General features: G+C 43.3%; 8 protein-coding genes across 8 annotated transcripts; 5 read left to right on the forward strand and 3 right to left on the reverse strand.

Annotated features, from left to right (window-relative positions):
- Positions 1-1,014: 1,014 nt before the first annotated feature.
- On the forward strand, positions 1,015-1,727 carry K450DRAFT_174150 (uncharacterized protein; the record flags this gene model as incomplete). The annotated part of the gene is made up of 2 exons (XM_051584192.1): positions 1,015-1,504; positions 1,576-1,727. The coding sequence occupies 2 exons, from the start codon at positions 1,015-1,017 to the stop codon at positions 1,725-1,727; spliced, it is 642 nt and encodes a 213-aa protein (XP_051445028.1).
- A 256-nt stretch (positions 1,728-1,983) lies between these two features.
- On the forward strand, positions 1,984-5,987 carry K450DRAFT_238995 (uncharacterized protein). Its single transcript, XM_051588695.1, has one exon. The coding sequence runs from the start codon at positions 2,059-2,061 to the stop codon at positions 5,857-5,859; it is 3,801 nt and encodes a 1,266-aa protein (XP_051445029.1). The 5' UTR covers positions 1,984-2,058; the 3' UTR covers positions 5,860-5,987.
- Positions 5,988-6,057: 70 nt separating this feature from the next.
- K450DRAFT_238997 (uncharacterized protein) lies at positions 6,058-9,698 on the reverse strand. Its single transcript, XM_051588696.1, has 14 exons — positions 9,400-9,698; positions 9,067-9,324; positions 8,884-8,983; positions 8,444-8,808; positions 8,238-8,372; positions 8,084-8,166; positions 7,960-8,006; positions 7,781-7,894; positions 7,586-7,718; positions 7,305-7,501; positions 6,955-7,240; positions 6,645-6,884; positions 6,212-6,573; positions 6,058-6,116 (listed from the first exon to the last, which is right to left on the reverse strand). Exons 1-14 carry the CDS (start codon positions 9,631-9,633, stop codon positions 6,070-6,072), a joined length of 2,601 nt encoding a protein of 866 aa, XP_051445030.1. The 5' UTR covers positions 9,634-9,698; the 3' UTR covers positions 6,058-6,069.
- Positions 9,699-9,758: 60 nt separating this feature from the next.
- Positions 9,759-11,340, forward strand: K450DRAFT_239000 (uncharacterized protein). Its single transcript, XM_051588697.1, has 9 exons — positions 9,759-9,812; positions 9,877-10,060; positions 10,124-10,299; positions 10,358-10,399; positions 10,459-10,589; positions 10,651-10,776; positions 10,836-10,971; positions 11,032-11,068; positions 11,142-11,340. The coding sequence occupies exons 1-9, from the start codon at positions 9,788-9,790 to the stop codon at positions 11,269-11,271; spliced, it is 987 nt and encodes a 328-aa protein (XP_051445031.1). The 5' UTR covers positions 9,759-9,787; the 3' UTR covers positions 11,272-11,340.
- An 88-nt stretch (positions 11,341-11,428) lies between these two features.
- K450DRAFT_239002 (uncharacterized protein) lies at positions 11,429-12,950 on the forward strand. Its single transcript, XM_051588698.1, has 3 exons — positions 11,429-11,789; positions 12,058-12,168; positions 12,205-12,950. Exons 1-3 carry the CDS (start codon positions 11,588-11,590, stop codon positions 12,684-12,686), a joined length of 795 nt encoding a protein of 264 aa, XP_051445032.1. The 5' UTR covers positions 11,429-11,587; the 3' UTR covers positions 12,687-12,950.
- Position 12,951: 1 nt separating this feature from the next.
- Positions 12,952-13,960, reverse strand: K450DRAFT_239013 (uncharacterized protein). Its single transcript, XM_051588699.1, has one exon. It carries the CDS (start codon positions 13,679-13,681, stop codon positions 13,361-13,363), a length of 321 nt encoding a protein of 106 aa, XP_051445033.1. The 5' UTR covers positions 13,682-13,960; the 3' UTR covers positions 12,952-13,360.
- Positions 13,961-14,446: 486 nt separating this feature from the next.
- Positions 14,447-15,392, reverse strand: K450DRAFT_239023 (uncharacterized protein). The gene is made up of 5 exons (XM_051588700.1): positions 15,292-15,392; positions 15,021-15,224; positions 14,892-14,945; positions 14,814-14,831; positions 14,447-14,741 (listed from the first exon to the last, which is right to left on the reverse strand). Exons 1-5 carry the CDS (start codon positions 15,358-15,360, stop codon positions 14,565-14,567), a joined length of 522 nt encoding a protein of 173 aa, XP_051445034.1. The 5' UTR covers positions 15,361-15,392; the 3' UTR covers positions 14,447-14,564.
- Position 15,393: 1 nt separating this feature from the next.
- Positions 15,394-20,306, forward strand: K450DRAFT_239027 (uncharacterized protein). The gene is made up of 12 exons (XM_051588701.1): positions 15,394-16,299; positions 16,364-16,699; positions 16,771-17,109; positions 17,192-17,280; positions 17,344-17,461; positions 17,536-17,681; positions 17,755-17,925; positions 18,017-18,134; positions 18,214-18,543; positions 18,630-19,211; positions 19,282-19,626; positions 19,707-20,306. Exons 1-12 carry the CDS (start codon positions 15,493-15,495, stop codon positions 20,193-20,195), a joined length of 3,870 nt encoding a protein of 1,289 aa, XP_051445035.1. The 5' UTR covers positions 15,394-15,492; the 3' UTR covers positions 20,196-20,306.
- The last annotated feature ends 436 nt before the right edge of the window (positions 20,307-20,742 follow it).

Below are 20,742 nucleotides of genomic sequence, written 5' to 3' on the forward strand. Positions count from 1 at the left end.
CATGGTTTATTGTGTATTAACATTTAGACCTTGAGCGGGGCAATCGATGTGCTGTCATAGAAGCTGCAAAGTGTGAGAACTTTTCCACGTCAACTTGCTTGCCAATAGCTGTTATCGACAGACCGCAAACCAAAACAGCCTGCGCCCAATTTCCAGAAATCACCAAGACTCCGCTGCCGTTTGACTGGAAGAAGTCGTCTGTCCTCAGCAAAAATGTGAAATATACGTCATCTAGACTATAGGAACTTGTAGTCAGGCATATGGACGTTTGATGGGTTCTGAACCACATGTGCGGAGTGACCAGAATAGTCAAGTGCCATGTAACCCGCCTCGGATGTTATGCAGCTTTTACTTATTATCAAAAAAAAAAAAAAAAAAACGTGAGAGACAACTTGTCCTTTGCATCGCAATGATAGCACTATCAGCCACTGGTATCTGAAACATGAAGACGGAAAAAGTATAAACACTTGACTTGGGGAAATTCGCACACAACCAGAAACATGGCGACTCATTGCATTGCAAACAGCGATCCAAAGAAATATCGTAGAAACATGGCTTGCATTGACTTAGTTTCTATTTGCCGGTTTGTGCAATGGCTATTGGTTTTGACTACAAAATGGGGTTCCTTGACATAAAAGCTATGAACAACCGTCAATTTTTTTGAACGTGGTAATTGATCTTTATCTGTTTGTATCCTGCCCGTAAAAACCCAATCGATTGGCGGGATACGGAATCCGTTTTCTGGGCACCGATGATCCAACAAACGATTTCCATTGACAGAGCAAGTGGGGATTTTGACTTTTTGTTTGGTTGAACCAATTTGGAGTACGGCACGACTGGAGACGTGGGCGGAAAAAAAGGATGGAGGAAATTGTTTACAGTAGCTTTGAGATGTTTGCTGGGGTGAGCGGGGACTGAATAGCAGAAATCATGGTTGGGTTGAACGATTTTTTCTGTAACGCCTCTCCCGGTTCCCTTCTTGTCAAGCAATTGCCAACTGCGTAGAAACGTCAAATGACTCGGGCTTTTGTCACTCTTGTAGCTTCAGACTATGTAGCTCCAGGAGCTTTAGTTCTTGCCCATCGCTTGCGAGATCTCCATGACGGTCGGAAGCCTCTTCCGAGACTGGCTTGTATCGTTTCAACAGACGTGACTCCCGACACTAGGCACGCACTGGCCACTATCTTTGACGATGTGATCCAAGTACACCCTCCAAGGTCTAAGGCTGTTATGAATTTACATCTTGTTGGAAAGCCGGATACCGCTGCTTCTTTGACCAAGATTGAGCTTTGGCGGTTTGAACAATATGACAAGGTTGTGTACCTGGATCCCGATGTTTTCCCACTCAGACCCATAGATGAGCTATTTGACCTGGATGAACTGAGTGCTGCTCCCGAAATCGGTTGGCCGGATTGGTTTAATACATGTGTATTTGTAGCAACTCCTAACGAGGAAACGTATACTGAACTAAAAGAAATGACAGAACAGGATAAACTGTGGGATGGTAAGCAGTCATGATGATGTACATGCGCGCGTATTTTGTGATCAAACAACTCATATTTCCGTTTGGGACAGCTGGAGATCAAGGATTGTTAAATGAATATTTCGACGATTGGGCAACAAGTGGTCCAACTTATAGAATTCCGGCTACATATAACATGCTGCCATCATCTATATACAGGTTGGTGTTTATGTTCTTTGCACATCAGACATTGCCCCAGATCTAACTTGCTGTTTCTTATAGTTATGCTCCAGCAGCTAGGGAATTTGGAAGTAATATATCCGTAGTACGATTTTCAGAAAATGAACGACCTAGAGAATGGATGCGACTCCAAGATGGTAGGGTATTTCCACGAGGTTCTGCTTCTTCAAGTAATGTGGAAATTGTTCAGCTATGGTGGGATACTTGGGACAAATATAATTTACAGGTATGGTGCCATCTGTCAAATCCATTGAGAATGAGTTTGACACTAATTTGATCACCAGGCGTCAACTGTGTCAGCTTTTTTGCCACAAAACGATCCTTTACAAGCTCCCGAACTTACCGATGTTAGCTCAATGAAGAATGCTTGGGATGTTCCAACCATTATCAAAGGATCAGATAATTATGATGAGCGTACTACTGTTCATCCTCTTCCACCGCTACCAGAAATTACACTTGCTGTCCAGCCGTGGTATCTCGAAGAAGCGCATGTGCAAGAATACCAAGCTGCCCAATCAAATGTTGGTGAGTATCATCACGAGCATCCTCACGAAGAAAGCTCACAGTTCCAGCAGGAGTACGAGGAACATCACCATCAAGAGGAGCATAATAACGCCGATTATCAAGAGTCATTTCAAGATGATCAGCAGACTCATCATCAGCATGAGTCTCGCAGTCATGAAGCAAACAACGAGCCTGCTCCACCACCAGCTCATGAGAGAGAGTACGCAATGCTCAACTGGAATCCATCGTGGGAAGAACCACCTACTAATAAGAATGATATTGACATTCCGGACCTTCAAATATACTCAAATGCATGGGACTACCACCAACCTAATGACCACGTTTGGGTTGCTCCTGCTGTTGAAGAGCTGCCTCCACCTCCTTCCATGATCGATTATCATCATCAGTATATCCACCACCATCAAGAGGTCCAAGATGAGCACCCACAAGAAGCTGCACCTTATGTAGCCGTGTTCCCATGGGAAGAAGAAAAGGAATATAGACCTGCTCCTTCTCGTATATGGCAAGATGAGCTAGAGCGCGAAAGACGAGCTAGAGAGGAAGCAGAATGGCTACGCGCTGAAGAGGAAGCTAGAGTGAGAGCGGAAGAGGAAGCTCGATGGCAGGAAGAAGAGGAAAAGAAGCGTGTTGAACGAGAGCAGGCTGCAGCGCAATGGAACCAGGAAGAGGTTACTGGCCAAAGCTTTGGGGTTAATAACCAGCAAGAAGTTATTCAACAAGCTATGGATGCTGAAGCCGGCATAATTGAACAAACCGTTTCAGAATCCCATGATCATCATCAACAGTCATCTACACTGGACCAGCCGTTTGTCAGCGTGTGGGATCAAATGCCGAGTATCAAAAGATATTTGGCATTGCTTGGTGCCAATGAGGCTTTTAAAAAATCAGAGTATCAGACCTACCAAAGTCAAGAAGAAGAGCAAGAGGAAGTCACCTACTCGCAGCAGGAGCAAGAACTCACCACTGATGATGATGATGATGAGGAAGAAGAAGAGGATTACGAGTCCGAAGAAGAAGAAGAGGAGGAAGAGGAAGATGTCCAAGAAGATATCCCCGCCGAAACTGTTGCACCTCCGACTCAAGCAAATAGCTGGTGGGGAGAGCCTTTTGCAATCGACTCCATGCCCACTACTCCTAGGCTTAACAAGTTTGGCTGGCGGTCACCTTTGATGCCTACAACACCACGATTGGAAGATGATGATTGGGATGATCGTGATCTGATACCTCTTCCGCTCAAGCGCACAAGCCGCTTATACCAACCTGAAGCACTCTACCAGCAAGAATTTACCAGCCCACCTAAGACTACCGCAGCAGATATACCAAAGTCAAATGCTAGTGTGAGTGAGAGCGAAGGTAGCGTCAAGCAACAAAAGAAGAAGCGCCGAGTTAAGAAACCAAGGAAGCTATTTGCTGATGAAGATGACATGCTCAAGCGCACTCCTTTCGCATCGGCTGTGACTACTCCAACCAGCGAAAAGAGCTTTTTACTCCCCAACGTTGACGATGAAGCTCAGACAGATATCATTGACGCTGCGGAATCAGAGTCATTTGGAGAATACAAAATTCAGTGGGCATCGGATTTGCTCAAGGGAAGTCAAGCAGGTATCATTACACCTATGGCGAGAACACCATCAAGAGAGAAGGATGCGACTTCTTACTTTGAGGGTGCAGCGTCCCCAGGTACTCCTAAGAAGAATAGATACAATGCGTTGGCTTCGCGCACTGTATGGGACCCCCTTCGTGCCCTCAAGAGTCTCAAGGCTAATGGCGAGAAGTTGCTTATCACTACCAAACTTGGCGACTCTGAGAAAGGTATTGCGCATGACGATGTTGAAGACTCAGACGAAGAATATGCGCCCGCTGCGTACTATGATAATGACGATGAAGAAGATCTTGGCGTTCTGGGCTTAACTTTCCCCAAATCGCGATCATCCTTTGGATACGCCCTATCAAAGGACGATTCTCCTCAATATGAGTCCATGACAGCGTCACCAGCCACACCAACTGCAAAAGGCATGACCATGAATTTGACTGATAAGATTATACAAGAGGCAGCTGATAGAAGAGCCAACACAGACTTTGCTCTACACGAGGCAGCCACATCTTTAGTCAAAAGTACCGAAGAGGATGACGATAGGTATGCTATGTCACCTGTGATTGAAGAATTTCAAGGCAAGAATGTGTCTGCCACAGAGCTAGAGATGTCCTCAGGCGATCTATTCAAACGTCGTTCTAGCGTGGAAACTCCAATCAAGGATGTCCCTACCACACCTTCAGCGGCTGAAACCAAGGACGAACAACCACTGGACAAGCAAACGGCTGTCGATACTACGGAAAGTGCCGCGGAATCTCACCCAGTACAATATGACATAGTGCAAGCTGCTACCGAAAAGCTGAGGCAAATTGCCGGTGTTGATTGGGAGGCAGCTGCCAAGGAAGATTCTTCTAGAGATAATGATGTAAGCAATTGGGTATTCGCCCAGCAATACGAAGATGTCCCATCTGCACAGCAGACAGTTGCCGAAGAGCAGCCAAAGGATACCGTAACCAACGAACCGGAAGTACCATCTGTGCCTCATGACTCAACTCCAGAAGCACTAGCCATCGCAGAGGAGCCCGTTGACGAGATAAAGAAAGATCAGCAAAAGGATACCACAGTTCAAGTCGAACCAGCTCAAGTGGAGCCAGCTGAAGTCACACCACACACCACATCTGAAGATGATGTATTGACGAAAGAAGACCAACCAACTATCTCTTCAGATCTGCCAAAGCCGAGTGATGAGTCTGAAGTGCCAAAAGAGTCAACTGAACCAAGGATTGAAGCTGATGGAGCCAAGAGCGAAGCTCGCAAAGTCCCCGGACATCTCAGTTTCAAAGGCCATAATGTTGAAAATGTTCATACGGATGTCCATAGATACGATGATCTTAAAACACCAACACAAGCAACCTTTGTAAGCGGCATTCATCCTGATGTTCCTGTTAGCACCACAGAAACTACTTCAGAGTATTCTTCTGAGGGCGAACAGTCATTACCAGAAGATATCAAGAAGAATCTAGTAGATACGGTTGAGCATTTGGTGAGAAAAGTTGAGGCTGGTGAACCTAGCACATCTGATTTTTTGCAAGGAACGGACAAGACGCAACTTATGGAACGCGAGACCTCAATGTCAAACCGAGATGCCCAAGCCTTGTCTGAAGAGGAAATCACATCTTATATCCATCGACCTACCGTTCATCCACCTCAAGCTCCTGCTACGTCAACAGATCCTATCACTAGCATGCCAGCACATACAGAGTATACCGAAAGAGATGAGGATGATGATGACCTTTCGGATACCCAGTATTTGTCGGCAACTGAAGGGGATCATCACAGTGAGAGCGGTACAAGTGTGGATTGGTTCTCAGTACGATCATCCAACGCTTCTGAGCATTCTGACTATGAAGACGATCAACGTGTACCAGCAACCCACCAAGAGTTTCTACGTCAATTTGGAGGATTCCCTCAATTAAATAATGAAATGTCATCACTGGATAGTTGGACGCACAGCGAAGAAAACAATGCAGAAAGCCATTCTGTAAACCAGCCTACTGAATCCATCACTCCGGACGATGCCTCGGACCGCACACCATAATTACCATACTGAATTCTTTTAATTTGAGTTGTTATTTTCCTTTTACTTCATAAGCCATTCCATTCATCCACTTCATTCCACACGCAAAAGATTTACCTATTGACTACCCAGCACATCACATTACCATGTTATTTCACGTAATGAGTCCCCCGTTTTTCCCTTCTCTTTGTTCAAGTTCCAAAAATAAAAATCTTTATGTTGTTATGGGCTTTATTCTTTTTGTTTCCCTTGATAATGTCTTGTATATGCAAAGCTTTCTAAAGTTCATCATGGACGTCCTCTACGGGTTTTTCAGACGAGGATTGCTCATTCTTGGATTCTTCGTCCTTCTTAGCTTCTTCTTGAGTCTCGTTCTTCTTATTGCTCTCCTTCTTCTTGGTGACCTTTGGCTTCTTCTTTGCAGTCAACTTGCGGAGGGCAGCTTCAACGTCCTTCATCTTCTTTTGAATTTCGCGTGTTGTAAGAACAGGGTCGACATGAGGTGCAAGCGCTTGTTGTTCTCCTAATTTCTTTGTCTTCCATTCCTTCACCTCCTCTACCACAGTGGTGGCATTGGTAAGTTCCTCTTCACTGTGATATCTGTCGGTTTCATTCATATTGAAAATGGTTTCAATGAAAATTTGAGCGGCTTCTATGCCCTTGTCCAGCAAAGACAAATGTTCGTCACGCTTCAGATGTTCTGTGCGGCGATAGGTGATAGGCCGTTCGAGAAGCCTGCGAAAGAAAATGCGGGTCAGCTAACATACAAAAGCCAGAAGAAGAAAAAAGAAACCAGTAAGACATACTGTAGTTTGCGAAGTCTTTCGACATAAGCTGGTGTATCAGCGTTCTCTCCTTCTTCATAAAGCCATTCAGATGCGGCGGAAAGATGTTCGCGAAGGTTTTCTCTGTCCTCTTCAGTGGAAACCAATTCAACGGTGTCGTCGTAAAGGAAGTCTTGGATTCTGTACACGAAGGCTTCCAAGTGGTTACGGGATTCTTCACGAGCCTTACGCTTAGCATCACTTTCATCCAAAGTTGTGATTCTATATAGGAAAAATGACAATCCTTCAGTCTACCATGCCAACATAGCTACTTGTGTCAGCAAGCACTTACCTAGCGGAGGCCATCTTCTTTTGCTCGGGAGAGAGAGGAGAAACACCTCTAGGGATCCAATCGACCTTAAGGTTGACCTTCTCAGACTTCTTTGTTTGATTCTGGGTAGCGTTAGCTCCTTCCTTGGTATCGGTGCCATTGGTTGTCTCATTGTTTTGCTTTTCAGTTTCGTTGTTGGTAGCTTCATCTTTGGTCTCATCTGACTTTTCAGATTCATCTAGTTTTTCATCTTTATCCTCTGCAGATTCCTTGTTGTCCTTAGATCCAAAGAATGACTTGACTTTATCTAATGGTGTAGTTAGATATCAATGTTTCAACGACAGTCGTAATTTGGCCAAACAATATCTTACCAGCAATGGTGGCAGGCTTATCAGATGTAACGGAAACAGTGGCATCGGTGACGGAGAGGATACCAGAATCAGATAATTCGATGGACACCTTGACTTTAGGTTCTTCATCAGCGTTAGCTGCGTCTGCCTTATGCTCCTTCAAAGCTTGGGTCAAGCCTGAAATCTTCACAGTGGAAATGTGATCGAGACCAAGTTGTCTAAAGAAAGAGGAAGCGGTTAGGAAAAATTTGGCATGAGTACGCTGGCTTGCAAATCACAGTAGATGAACATGATTAACATACTTGTCTTCTTCAGTCAGAGTCTTGCCGTAGACAAGATCAAATTCAAAATCAGACATCTTCTTCATCTGAACAATTTTGCGGATTCCCATGGTGCCGTATTCGTTAAACAAAGTGGTACGAGATTGCTTTCCATCTACAGGCATTGCATTATAAGTGATATGATTTGTTTATGTATGGAAAGTAAGCAAGACATACCAGAATTTTCACTATCCTTGATAATTTGAATTGGGAGTGTAGTCACGTCCTTGATCTTGATTTCTTGAGTAAGTCTGAATTGGTTACTGATAGATGCTCCACGGAAAGCAGCGCCTGATACAAATCATGGTAAGTAATGTTGCCAGGCATCAGCATTTGTTAATTGTAAGTATGTTTACCTAATACGGCAGCTTCATCAGCGTTTACATTTTGAGCGACCTTGTCACTTTGATCATAGACGGAAATGAGTATCAACACGCTCAATCTGACCTGTATATATTGTAGCATTCACAGTTTACTTACCTTCCAATGGTCTTTTTCAAAATCTTTTGAACAGCAGGAACACGAACGCTACCACCAACAAGGACGAGAGAATTTACTTCAGACTACATAAAAACGAGGAGTTAATTCCAAGGTATTTCAATGGATCACAAAAATGAATCAAGTTTTCTCTTACAGTCTTCATCTTGGCAGCTTCCAAAACAGTCTTAATGGGAGTATCAACTCTAGCAAGCAAGTCCTTGCAAAGGTTTTCCAATTCAGAACGGGTAACCTTCATCTTGAAGTCCTGCTCCTCATGCAATCCCTCAACCTGAATAAACATAGATAAGAAAGTCAATTTTGAGAGTAACAATCTCATTGCAACACTATCAAAGTACGTACCGACGCCATTGTTTCAGTGTTGGCACTGAGAATCTGTTTAACTCGGTTGGCTTCCTTGAGCAATCGAGTCATAGCTCTTTCGGATTGGAAGATGCTTGATTCAACGATGTTCTTCTTCTGAGTCATAAAACCATCGGCCAAGAACTTTTGAAGTCTGACATCAAATTCATGACCCCCGAGAGTGGCATCATATCCGACTGCCTTCACTTCAATCTGAGGATAAGTCTTGTTACGCTTTCCTTCAGTGACTTCAACATTGGAAAACGATACGAGAGATGCAACAGTAGAACCAGCGCCCATGTCGTAGAAGATATGGTATTCAGGTGTGCTTGTGAATTTACGGTTGATGGCATAATTCAAGGCAACTAGACATATTGCAGATTGTAGAATTTAGTACAATGTAATGGTCTATTAGTCTCTCTGACAGTTGAATTACTCACCAGCGGTTTCATCGTGCATCAAAGCGAGAACGTTCAACCCAGCCAACTCGGCTGCATCCAAAATAGCTTGACGTTCAAACTGAGTTGCAAATGGAGTGACCTTAACAAGACCCAAGATACGTATTAACGCCATGCTGGAAGACTTATGATGCAACTCCGATTGAAGAGAAAATTTCGACTTACAGTGATAACAACATCCTTAACGGCCTCATTCGCATTTGCTGAAGCTTGTTCTTTTGCATTCTGGAACTGGAATGCAATGAGTTCTTCAACAGTGAATGTGGTATTCTGATCATGTTGGAATAAAGGAGTGCCGCGAAGAGGATCCTTGATCATATTGTTGACGAAACGGTTTCGGTATTCAGCACAGTGAGGATCATCGTATAATCTTCCAGCTAAGCTCTTTAGGTTGAAGTAAGTTGCTTGAGGAAATCTTCCAGCCTATCCAACGTGATCTGTGAGTGAAGGTTCCAAGAAGACTCGATCATTTCCTGTACGAAGCACTCGTGCACTTACCAAGTTAACAGCATCACCGCCATACATTCTATCGTTTCCACGAACACTAACTACGGCCTGAGTCTTACGCTTAGAATCCTTGTTCAATGCGATGTCCAGGGGAATACCAGGTTTGATGAGTCCAACTTTGAACCATTCCGTTCCATAATCAATGGACATGACAGCGGCCTGCACAGAGTGCCATAACCCAAGAAGGACCAGTAGCAGCACAGGTAGTAAGCGTAACTTTATCATAGCTTGTTTCTTACTAACAATGAGAGGGAAGGCAAGTCGACAGATGACAGGTCTTTTAATGGTGCACCTGCAATTGCCACGTCGCTGATGTGAAAACACAGTCACTAGGCACCAAAGCTCAGTCACAGCTCCAGCTGACTGTTGACCGAGTGCCATGTTGGATACTGCGACGAGTGAAGGTAGATTTGAAACCCACTGACCTGTAGTTAGTTACTGACTCATGGCTAAATCGTTGATTTCCAGATGATACCAATTTGCTCGTTACCATTGTGGACACCAATCCATTGGCATGGCAGCAGTCGGCCACTGCTAAGATTCCACTTTCACTAGACGACGCTATTCGACAGATCCTGATCTTCTTTAACGCACATATGGCTCTTAAGCATGATAACAAGGTAGCCGCGATCGCGAGTCATATTGGGCACTGGTGAGTAGCGATCCAATCGTAACTGAACACGATAATTTGTTACTCATGCAAATGATTGTATAGCAAATTTTTGTATCCAGTGACGGATGCGGAAACCCACCGACGACAAGCAAATCAATACAAGATCTCCAAGGACGCGAATGCTTATCCAAATTTCAAGGATGTTAATGATGATATAATCGAAAGCTTACGTAGCTTGATGCTAGATACAGACACTCCACAGAAGAATTTGAATGATGGTGGGTTGGATGAGAAATTGGAGGATTGGTCTGACAGTTATATTGATATCCGGTCTAGGTACATCCATGATTTCCGGTGCGCTTTCTATGGCGTTGTGCTGTGAGTTTTGCATTGTGGTCGATATTGAGTGTGAGCCAGCGACTAACCTATTTCAATAGACATTAATCGTATCATGAATCAAGATGATTTGGGACGCATCAAACCGAGAATTCTGGTACTCTCTGTATCTCCCGACTCTCCGTATCAATATATTTCGATCATGAACGCTGTTTTCTCGGCTCAAAAGATGGTATGCCTAAGATGGATGATTTTTTAAAGCGATGTTGAGGCACTAATCTTCGTCTTGGTAGTCTATCCCAATCGATGTTTGCAAAGTATATGGCGGAGAAGTTGCATTTTTACAACAGGCATCACATATTACAGGAGGTGTATACCTTGATGTTGAGAACCCTCAAGCTCTACTTCAGTACCTTTTGGTAAGAAAATCTCTGGGCGGCTATATGTTGCTTGTAACAGATGCTAACCTCATTCCCAGTTCTCTTTTTTGCCAGAACGTTATGCTCGAAATTACCTTTGTCTACCGAATAAGGAGCAAGTAGACTTTCGTGCAGCATGCTTTTGTCATAAGCGTATCATTGACATTGGCTATGTCTGCTCAGTATGTCTATCAAGTAAGGATAATAGAAATTGTGATTCGTTTTATGTATGTAAAGCTCTGACATCGCCATTAGTCTTTTGTAGCTGGTCTCCAGTCTGCTCAACTTGCAGGTATGTGGAAGTCTATTGGATATGCTTTTAATTGATCTTATTCTAATTGTGCTTCTTTTTATCACCATATTAGAACTAAATTTGCGTTCAGAGCTCTACCTCCTTTGGCTGGCAAAGGACGACCTGCTATTTCACGAACGGCCTCACCAGCACCTTCGGCAGCCGCATCGCCAGGTTCAAGTTCTCCCATGTCTACTACTTAGCTGAACATTTGTACATATAAATTCAACAATTAAACTCTTTTAAAAAAAAGTCAAGAAAAAAAAAATGAAGCAGGTAGATACATAATCTTTTAATTGAGCTATATACTTGCAAGCTGTCAATAGCATCAGTTCATTTGCTTGCTTGGCCCAACAAGCATTCAGGGGAGGGGGGGGAACCCAAAAATTTCCCAAAAAATTGTAGCTGCCTCTTAACTGTTTGATTGGTGGACCAATTGCCAGCAGCAACTGATTAATTTCAACAAGCCGCCCGTTAACACAGTTCCTGTTCTCCTTGTGCTTTCTTTATTCATTCACCATGAGTCATCAACACGGGCCCAATTGCAACCACGATCACGAACACGAACAGACACAGCAAGTCCGTACAATTCAAGTGTCTGAGCCTTCCAAGGCACCTGCCGATGTCCACATCGCAGCCCAATTCTTAAAAGATCCAAAGAAGTCTGGCATGAAGCAACGATTTGGTGTGCTCAACGGAAAGCGATTTGAATACTTTAAAGGTAATTTTCACTCGTTTTCCTTGAAATGGACCATATGGTCATCATCCACATTGCTTCGCGACATCGTATCGCCTACACGATTGCATCTCTAAACGCGCACTCCGCCTCAATGGACTTTGTTATGAGATTCTGGAAGTTAGAGTGACTGTGCATATTCAACGTCTTATAGCGTATTGCGTAGATGACATAACATTGGGATGATAATGGATTTACCATGCCAACGTAACACAGTTTTTAACGATCATGGTTTCATCAATTTGTCTTATAGGAAAATCTGCCATCAATGCAATGCTCAAGGAGACTTATAACAAGAATACACCAAAAGGGAGAAGAGCCATCACTACTCGCGAAGAAGCACATCAACTTTTGCTGGATTTGGGTGTGAATGGATTTATTTTGCATGTCGACCGTGGAGAAAGTCCAGGTGGTAAAGGAACCCCAAGAGCACTGCAACCAAATCAACTCCAAGCCATCAATGAGGACTGGTATTATATGTGGATCTGGGAAGGATCGCAATTAAAATTGTATATAGGAGCCGCTGCCCTTGTGGCCACTGTTCTTGCTGCCGTCATGTTCCCTCTCTGGCCATCATTCCTGCGACTGGGTGTTTGGTACCTTAGTGTCGGTGTTCTCGGCCTCCTTGGCGTATTCTTTGGTATTGCTATCATTCGTCTTATTCTTTTTGTTCTCACCATGTTCACTCTGCCACCCGGTATTTGGCTTTTCCCCAACTTATTCGAAGATGTTGGTATCGTTGATAGTTTTATTCCATTCTGGGGCTGGGATGAACCAAAAAAGAAGAAGTCAAAGCCTGAAACTGAAACTGGCGCCGCAGAATCTTCTGTAACGGACACCACCACTAATGCAGCAGAAGCTGTCGTTGAAAAGGAAGATTAGCGACATAATATACATTTGTTTTTCTTACTTTGTTCCGTTCTCAAAATTCATCAAAATACATTCTATTCTATATATTACATAAGGGAGTCCTAGCTGCAAACGTGTATCAAACTCAGAAGCCAGGCCTGGATCAGCATCAATGGCTGCTCATGCTTCCTAATCATCTAGCATGTCTAGTAAGATTTTGAATACCCTGGATTGTAGCTTCTTGATCGCAGGGTCATTGGTGCTGGCTCGAAAAAATGGGACATTGAGCTATTGACTAGTTAGCATATCACTTATCACCAAACTGCGATGCGAGTCATAACCATGCATTACCTCTTTTAATCGCTCTTCCTGGCGCTTCTTTTGACGATCCATGTCTTTAATTATAGATTGATCAAATTTCTTCAGCTCGGTTGCAACGGTTTTTTCTACTGCCTGAAGATTACCGTTATCAGATAAGCTAAACCAAAGTCATTGTCTGTTAAGATAGTAGTACATACCTCCATTTCTTTTGTGACATCTATGCCAATTAACTCCCTACGGAAAGTGGTCAGAACATACGATATTTTGTTTCCCGCGTGGTCCATCCGTCTATCACAAACCTGGCCAATACATGGTCCTTTTCTACGTTCAGCCGTTTTATCATCTCCTCTCGTCGACGCCAAAGCTCCCTTTCTCTGTCATGCTAATTATATATCTGGCTTAATATAAGACATCTGAAAGTGATTCCTCGCGAGATAATAAAGTACCTGTTCCTGTTTCATCTTCCGTAAAACATCCAACAGATCGGCTTCCTTGGCCAATTTACTCAGTTTTACAAGTACCTCTGGAGTTATACTCTTTGCAGATTCTAAATTACTATCTTCCTCTTCGACTTTCTGATCCAGGTTGGTATTGCTCTGTGGGACGTCGGTTGTAGATGATCGTTGTTGAGCAAGATACTCAGATCGGACTTGACGTAGTACTTGTTGATCTAGCAGCGAAACGTCTATATTTGGTAGACTAAACATTGGAACCGTCGACGTTTGTTGTAGTATTTCTGCAGGCTGCAGAATGGTCAACTTTGTGTAAATACTAATTAGTTGATCAAACCTCGTACCTGCTGCTGAGTAGGTGGAAAATCGCCGTTCTATATTGACTAAAGTTAGAATGCCGTTTATATGAAGTAACTACATCTTTACGTGTAAATTCAACGAACAGATTGAGAGCTCGCTTGGGCTGCTTGAACCAGCTTGAGCAATTCTTCAGTCGAGAGAGACATGTCAGAAATGTTGCTGCCAACAGAAGGGCAAAATTTTCAAGTGGCGACAGCATGCCTCAACGCTGTCATACCAAATACCCCATTGTCTCACAAATCGTAGCTCTCGGCAGCCAATGGTCACGTAAAACCGTTTTAATTGTATTTTTCCATTAAATTGATAGTTACTTAAATAAAATGCAATCTAGGGCTCCTTTAGTGTCAATTATGCAATAATTATGCAATAGATACTCCTATGTATGCTTACAATTCACTCGAAATGAGCTATCTTTCGTTGATAGCTGGCATAAACAAATTCTTGAGCAGCTATCAGATGTCTCCTGAGTGCCTTTTGACTGATTTTGTGGACATTAAGCCAACCTGTCTGCTATTTACCTTAAGGTTATGAATGATGGCCACCATAATTACAATTCATCTGGTTTCTGCCAAAGTGCAACGCGACATTTTCCTTTCGTTTCTCGCCTTCTATCTCACTTGCTTTCAGTCAACAAGCTCCATCTTCCAAAACACGGTAAAGTTATTATGAAAAAGTTCAAGATGGATCAGTTATATTGTCTAGAAGCTCTTGAATGGAAATATGGCTGAAAGCGATTTTTAATTATGGGACATGGTTGAGTACAAGTAAAGTTGGGTGATCAATGGCGGAATGAGCTTCGTAAGGTCTCGGAGGCTTTTAAGCTTAAAGAGCCAGCTGATATTGCTCCACTCTTCTTCTTCATCTTGTTAAGCTCGCCAATAGCGGTTACAATCTCGGACATGTTGGTTTCCAGCACCATGCCGCCTTGCACGATTTCAGTAAGAATGTGATGAACCTATTAAAACAAAGAAAGGGACCATTGATTAATATGTACTTGAAGCGTACTGAAGCATTATCGTTAGCGCACCTCTTCAAAGTGGAAAATCTACGGAAAAGCATATTAGCGCAAGCAGACACGCGGAGAATGTAAGTTCGTAGTACTCACCAAGTCTAGTTCGCACACGTTTTCAAAGCATCTGTCCAAGCTCTCCACAAACACCTAGTGTCAAGAAATATTGTCAATGGGGTCAGAAACTGACATCATCTGGACAAACACCTAAGCCCGTTAATATACCTGAATTAGATCTAATATACCGAGCTCGCTTTCACTCTCGTCTACAACAAAAACAAAGTATAGAGTGGCATAGTGACGATAAATCACTCGAGTATCCTTTCCTCCAAGCAGCTTGCTACCTTCTAAAAAGTTGCACACGGTGTCGGGTCGTTTGGAGACCAATGAGAATATTTCCTCTATTAACGCTTGTTGGGTGGCGATGTCCTATTGCCAAACATTAGACATAACTTTTTTTCCCAAATGGGCGATTATTTCTGGTAGATCAACTTACAATCTGCTGGTAGAACTTGGAGAGCCGTGGCTTTCCATGGTTATTAAAGATCATTATTGATTTTATCATGATGGGAGAGCTTAAGAGACGAGTTTTGGCGCGGGCGGAGGTAGAATGAAGTGGCTAACCTCGCCGCAAAGGTAAATGGCAGTCTCGTGCGTCACTTGTTCCTCTTTCCATCAATCACTTTGGTAGCTAAGCATGGAGCTACACGGTGGATCTACACTTCGCCGTGGTGGTGGAGGTGGTCGGTCAAAGACATCAAAGACAATTAATCCTTTGGCTGTGTATGATTACGCATTACGTTGTGCCATCTTGGCGTCCCTCGAAGATTCCAGACAATCTCAGAAAGCGGACGAGGCTCAGAAATCGCGACAAGACAAACACAGCTCTGTTCATCTGGGAGATGTACTAGGCAACATAACCGAAAGGTTCTCGGAAGACAGTAAACCTGACAAACTCACTAAAGAAATTGTTCGTGGTCTACTCAAACGTATCGACGACATCATCAAGGGCAAGGATACGACTCGGCATGAATACCATGATCCCAAGTTTATTACTTCCCTTACGCTGTTTCAGCGTCCGTTACAACTTCAGAAATCTCGACCGATGGGAACTATCAACGATCTGGTTATTATTTTTTTGAAAACGAGTGAAGTCGAGCTCAAAAAAGATAACCCAAATCCAGCTGTTTGGGGTGAACATCTTACCCAATACATTGCGTGCTTCTCAGATTTGCTGAAAAAAACTATTCAAGAAGACGCTCCGTCTTCAGCTTCTCCGGAACTGCTGCAGGCGCTTTCAACATTTTCAGGTCCCAAGTCTGCTAGAAGTAACTCTGGTAACAAGCGCAGCACAATTGTCAATTCCCCTAACCCATCGCCTGGCAATGGGATTGAATCTCTGGAAAATGCGCCAATGGTACAGACAGTTCAGCACTTGTTCCAAGTCAGCGAGAAGGATCATCGGAAGAAGCTTCGTGAATTACAACCTATATGTACAGAATCCGTGAGTACCAGGGATACGATTTACCTTGCGTATTGGCTATTTCAAGTAACATTGTGATCTACAGACTTTGTTGGTGGATCTGAAAAAATGCATAAATAATGTACATACCAATCAGCCTTTCCCGGGGAGAAGAGAGGATTTCCCGTCGTCAGCTGTATGGGACAACTGGCAAAAGCGAGAAGTCAAGCAGCTGACAGAACTTATGAAATCTATGATGCTTATGAATCCCAACTTGTCATTGGGAAGCGAAACGGATGTCGGTTCATCCAACTTGTTAGCCAGTGGCCGTAGACCCTATTCTGGCGATGCTCATCATCGTCGCAGCTCTGATGTCTCTGAGCACCGAATGTCCATGTATGGTTCAAACGGTTTGGACGTTCATGAACCCCCTACTAGTCCAGTAAGTTCAATTGGTCAACGTTTGTTAGTCATGACATTTTGCCTCGCCATATTGACTCTTCATTGACTTAGCGCCCTGATGTTCCACAAAGCTCGTTTACGTTTATACCTAACGATCCTCGATCCTACTTCAAACTTTTGCTGAATATGTGCATTGACTTTGATAACAACGTCGTTCCTGAATCTGAGAGGGCAAAGACGAAAGTGCTATCAACGCAATCCGACGATTTGCTGAAGGAATGCTGGATGCGATGGAGATTATCTGCACCCTATCGTTCCATTTTATATCTTGAAACCGTCAAAGCTCGATTCGATAATGGCGAACTGGAATTTGATGATGTTAAAGATGCTATTAAAGGTGTTGACAAGGTCTTGAAGGAGGTAGATATCAGTAGCTGGGCTATTAATGATGTAAGTGTGGATTTCTCGCTAGCGATGAAGATTTGCAACGGATCGTCGGGTTTTTTTTTAACATATTGACCGGACTTTATAGCGCGAGAGCTTGGTTAGGGTGTTTGAAGGGCTCAATCATACGATACTACGCACTCTCGCAGACTCTGTCTCAGAATACTGGAAGATCAAGTAAGTTTACCAGAGCCATCCCTTGGGACGAAGTGTACCGATGCTGACGTTACATGCTTATAGCCCCGACTGGATTGACGATCTTGCCACTATGCTCGAACGCATCTATGAAAATCCTGTCTATGCTGAGGATCACCCCAACCCATATCGCGAGCTCGAGCAAATTGATGAGATAGTAGAGGTGGGTTGGTGCAAGGCACGATAGAAAGGCATACATGATAGATCATTGGTTTTCTAAACGGTTTCTTCCATCAGGGTGCAGCGGTTACCAGATGGGCTGACATTGTAAATGTTACTTACGACAAGCAAAGTGATGATTTGACAAATTTGTTGAATCTAGCCGACAAACTTAGCAAGGAACTTACTACCGTTGCCAAGAAATTCAAAGGTCCCATTATGGAGTAAGTGTTTTCTCTTAGACCTTACTGTCAAAAAAGATGTATGTTTTACGATGCTAATGTTTTTTCGACTCAGCCGCCTGTTTTTACCTGGAATAGTCATGACCAAACAAATGCCGTACTTTGCCCTGGAAATTGAAAATTGGGCACATTCGCCAGATGTTCATACTGTGCCGATCAAAGTCATTTTTGACTTATATCACAAAGTCTTGAAACTCAAGAACCTGTACGATCGGTTTGGCCCGAGGTAAGATCAATTATTTTACTATAGAGGTTACCAAATAGTTCGTCATTTTTACAGAACACTGAAAACCCATGTCTCAAATTTAACATCACAGCAAAAAGGCGGCGCTATTTAAGGTTGAATCGTGGTTTTTGCTCCATGTACGCAGGTGGCTAAAAACAACTGACGCCGAAACACCGGAATGGGTAAACAATGCTATCGTGCAAGACCAGGTATGTGTAACGGTCGATGTCAAAAGACATCAGATGTAGATAGTGTCTTTCAACTAAACGAACTCGTTTCATACAATAGTTCCAAAGAATCAACGAAACTACAGAGCACTCATCTTCAGTGGTGGATCTCTTCAGCATGTTCCATCAAGCAGTTGACTTTGTACAAGGACTGGAGTGGCCTAATGATAATCAGTACTTCCGCTTTATGACTGTCCTTTCCAAAGTCATTGGCAAAGCTCTGGAGCAATATACCACCACCCTAGAAACCATGTTCAGCGCAGACATGTATCCCAGAACGGAAGCTGAGAGTCAACTAAGTTATAGCGTCTCATTCTATAACCGTGCAAGATCACAATTAATTGGCGGGCGCATGCGTAAAGACACTGAACCGTTTGATTTTACTGCTCAGGTAAGACAGGACAGATGCATAATGAAAAATGTCTCTTCGATGAGAAGAAACTAACTAAACCAACCCAAAAAAAAAACTATCTATAGATGTGTGTCAAGTTGAATGATATTGAAGCTGCTAGAAGCAGACTTGACAAGTTGTATCAGATCATGGAAGCAGACGAAATTGCCAACGCGTTGAGAGAAAGCGGGATAACCACAGTTGAAAAAGTCGAGCAATCCAACTTTTTATACTCTATCAAGGTAGTCATGGCTGAAAACCTCAAGCCAATGGATGCCAATGGTTTGAGTGACCCTTATGTTGTTCTGGAAATTGATGGCAAGCAAGTGGCCAAGACTCGCACTGTTTACGAAACGTTGAATCCTAGATGGGACCAAATCTTTGATATACCACTCAACAATCAAACAGTTGAAGTCCTGGCCTTGGTCTTGGATGAAGACGTTCTTGGAGCTGATGAAGACTGCGGTGCTGCATGGTTTAAACTCTCACCGCAATATTTCGACGACTATCAGACTCACGAAATTATACTAAATCTTGATACCCAAGGAAAGATCGTCCTTCGCATTAGCATGGAAGGTGAAAAGGATGATATCCAATTTTGGTTTGGTAAAGCATTCCGCACGCTCAAGCGGGCAGAGAATGACACTGGTCGCTTGATTGTAGAAAGGGTATGTGTCTTCGTTTGTCTTTGCGCCTCTATCCATTTGCATACCTAACCCCTTGATTTACCGTTAACAGATGTCAGGTTTTATACATCAATGTTTATCAGACAAAGTGATGGCCAAGCTTCTAGGACGGGAAAGAGGGTTGTTCTCAGCCTTCAAGTCCAGCACCAAACCGATAGAACCAACATTACAAGATTGTGAAGAGTCCTTAGCCCCCCTCTTAGACTATTTTGAAAAGAATCTCAAAACTCTCAACGAGAATTTATCGGAAACGGCCATGCAGCTTGTCGTCTTGAAAATCTGGAAAGAGATTCTCTTAACGTTGGAAGGACTTTTACTACCTCCTCTATCAGATCAACCATCGGACAAGAAGCCACTGGATGAATATGAGATTCACGTTGTTTTCAAATGGCTGGAAGTAAGTTTTTTTTTGGGATGGATGCGTTTTACTTTGACTCTCAGAATATGCACTTTTATTAATATCGGACTGGGGCGCAGCTTCTCAAGGTTCTATTCAATGGTGGCGAGGATGGCGATGCTGTCCCTATAGATAAGCTGGAGAACTCGCAATACTATGCCCTACTGGCCATCAACGCATCGTATAACATGGAGACGGAGACTCTCATTTATGAATATCAAAACGTCCTTCGAAATCAAGGCGACATGAAGACCCGAGGCGGACGAAAAGCCGACCGCAGTAAAACAGTGTATCACTCAAGACACACCATCAAACAGAAGCGTCGTCCACCTTCCACCAAGAGGACAGTGGCACACGATATGCCCAGTAGTGAAACCATTCTTCGTATTTTACGAATGCGACCTGGTAAACATGTACGAGACTTCATCCATGCTGAGTTTGAAAAACGCAATCATCCTCCCCCTCCTCCCGTGTCTCAACAAGCCGCTAGCGATGATCAGCACTTGCTGCCTATGTTACCTGACGCTATGCTGACGCCATCCGATGAGTCTATGCAGCGCTTGTCATAAACATTATTCTATATCCTATTTTGATAGTTTTATCATCAGCTGAATAAACGATGCAAAACCTGAAATTCTCATTAGGAAGGAGTGAAAAAGTTTTAACCAGCATGAGATGAGATGAGATGGGCTGATGAAACAATGACGAATGCGCTAAGGTAGCCTGCAGCTTCTTGGACCAACCTGACTTCGCCATCCTACGCCACTAGTAGACCCGAGTCAGATCATTTTGACTTCCAACATTGAAACCCAATGCGGCGGTGAGTCCCTTAATTTTGTTTTGGAGGGAGAGATAGTCAAACTAATGGCTGGCTAAACCGATGCCGGTTGTGGGCCGGATTGAGATGTGAAGTTTCAATCTTACACTCAAGTTTGCAATGAGCAAAAAGAGGTTAAGAACAACGTCCGTTCATTATTGAAATGACAGCATAGTTGGAACAGACTTGACCGTGGCCCTGCCTGCTTTGCCAAATTTGAGAATATTTTTTTTTTTACTTCAAACTTAATTTTTTTTTTTTTTGTGATAAAATTTTTTCCTATAAGTAGGGCTCTACGC

This window comes from Umbelopsis ramanniana, assembly GCF_025399195.1.
Source record: "Umbelopsis ramanniana AG unplaced genomic scaffold K450scaffold_24, whole genome shotgun sequence".
NCBI classification, from domain to species: Eukaryota; Fungi; Mucoromycota; class Umbelopsidomycetes; order Umbelopsidales; family Umbelopsidaceae; genus Umbelopsis; species Umbelopsis ramanniana.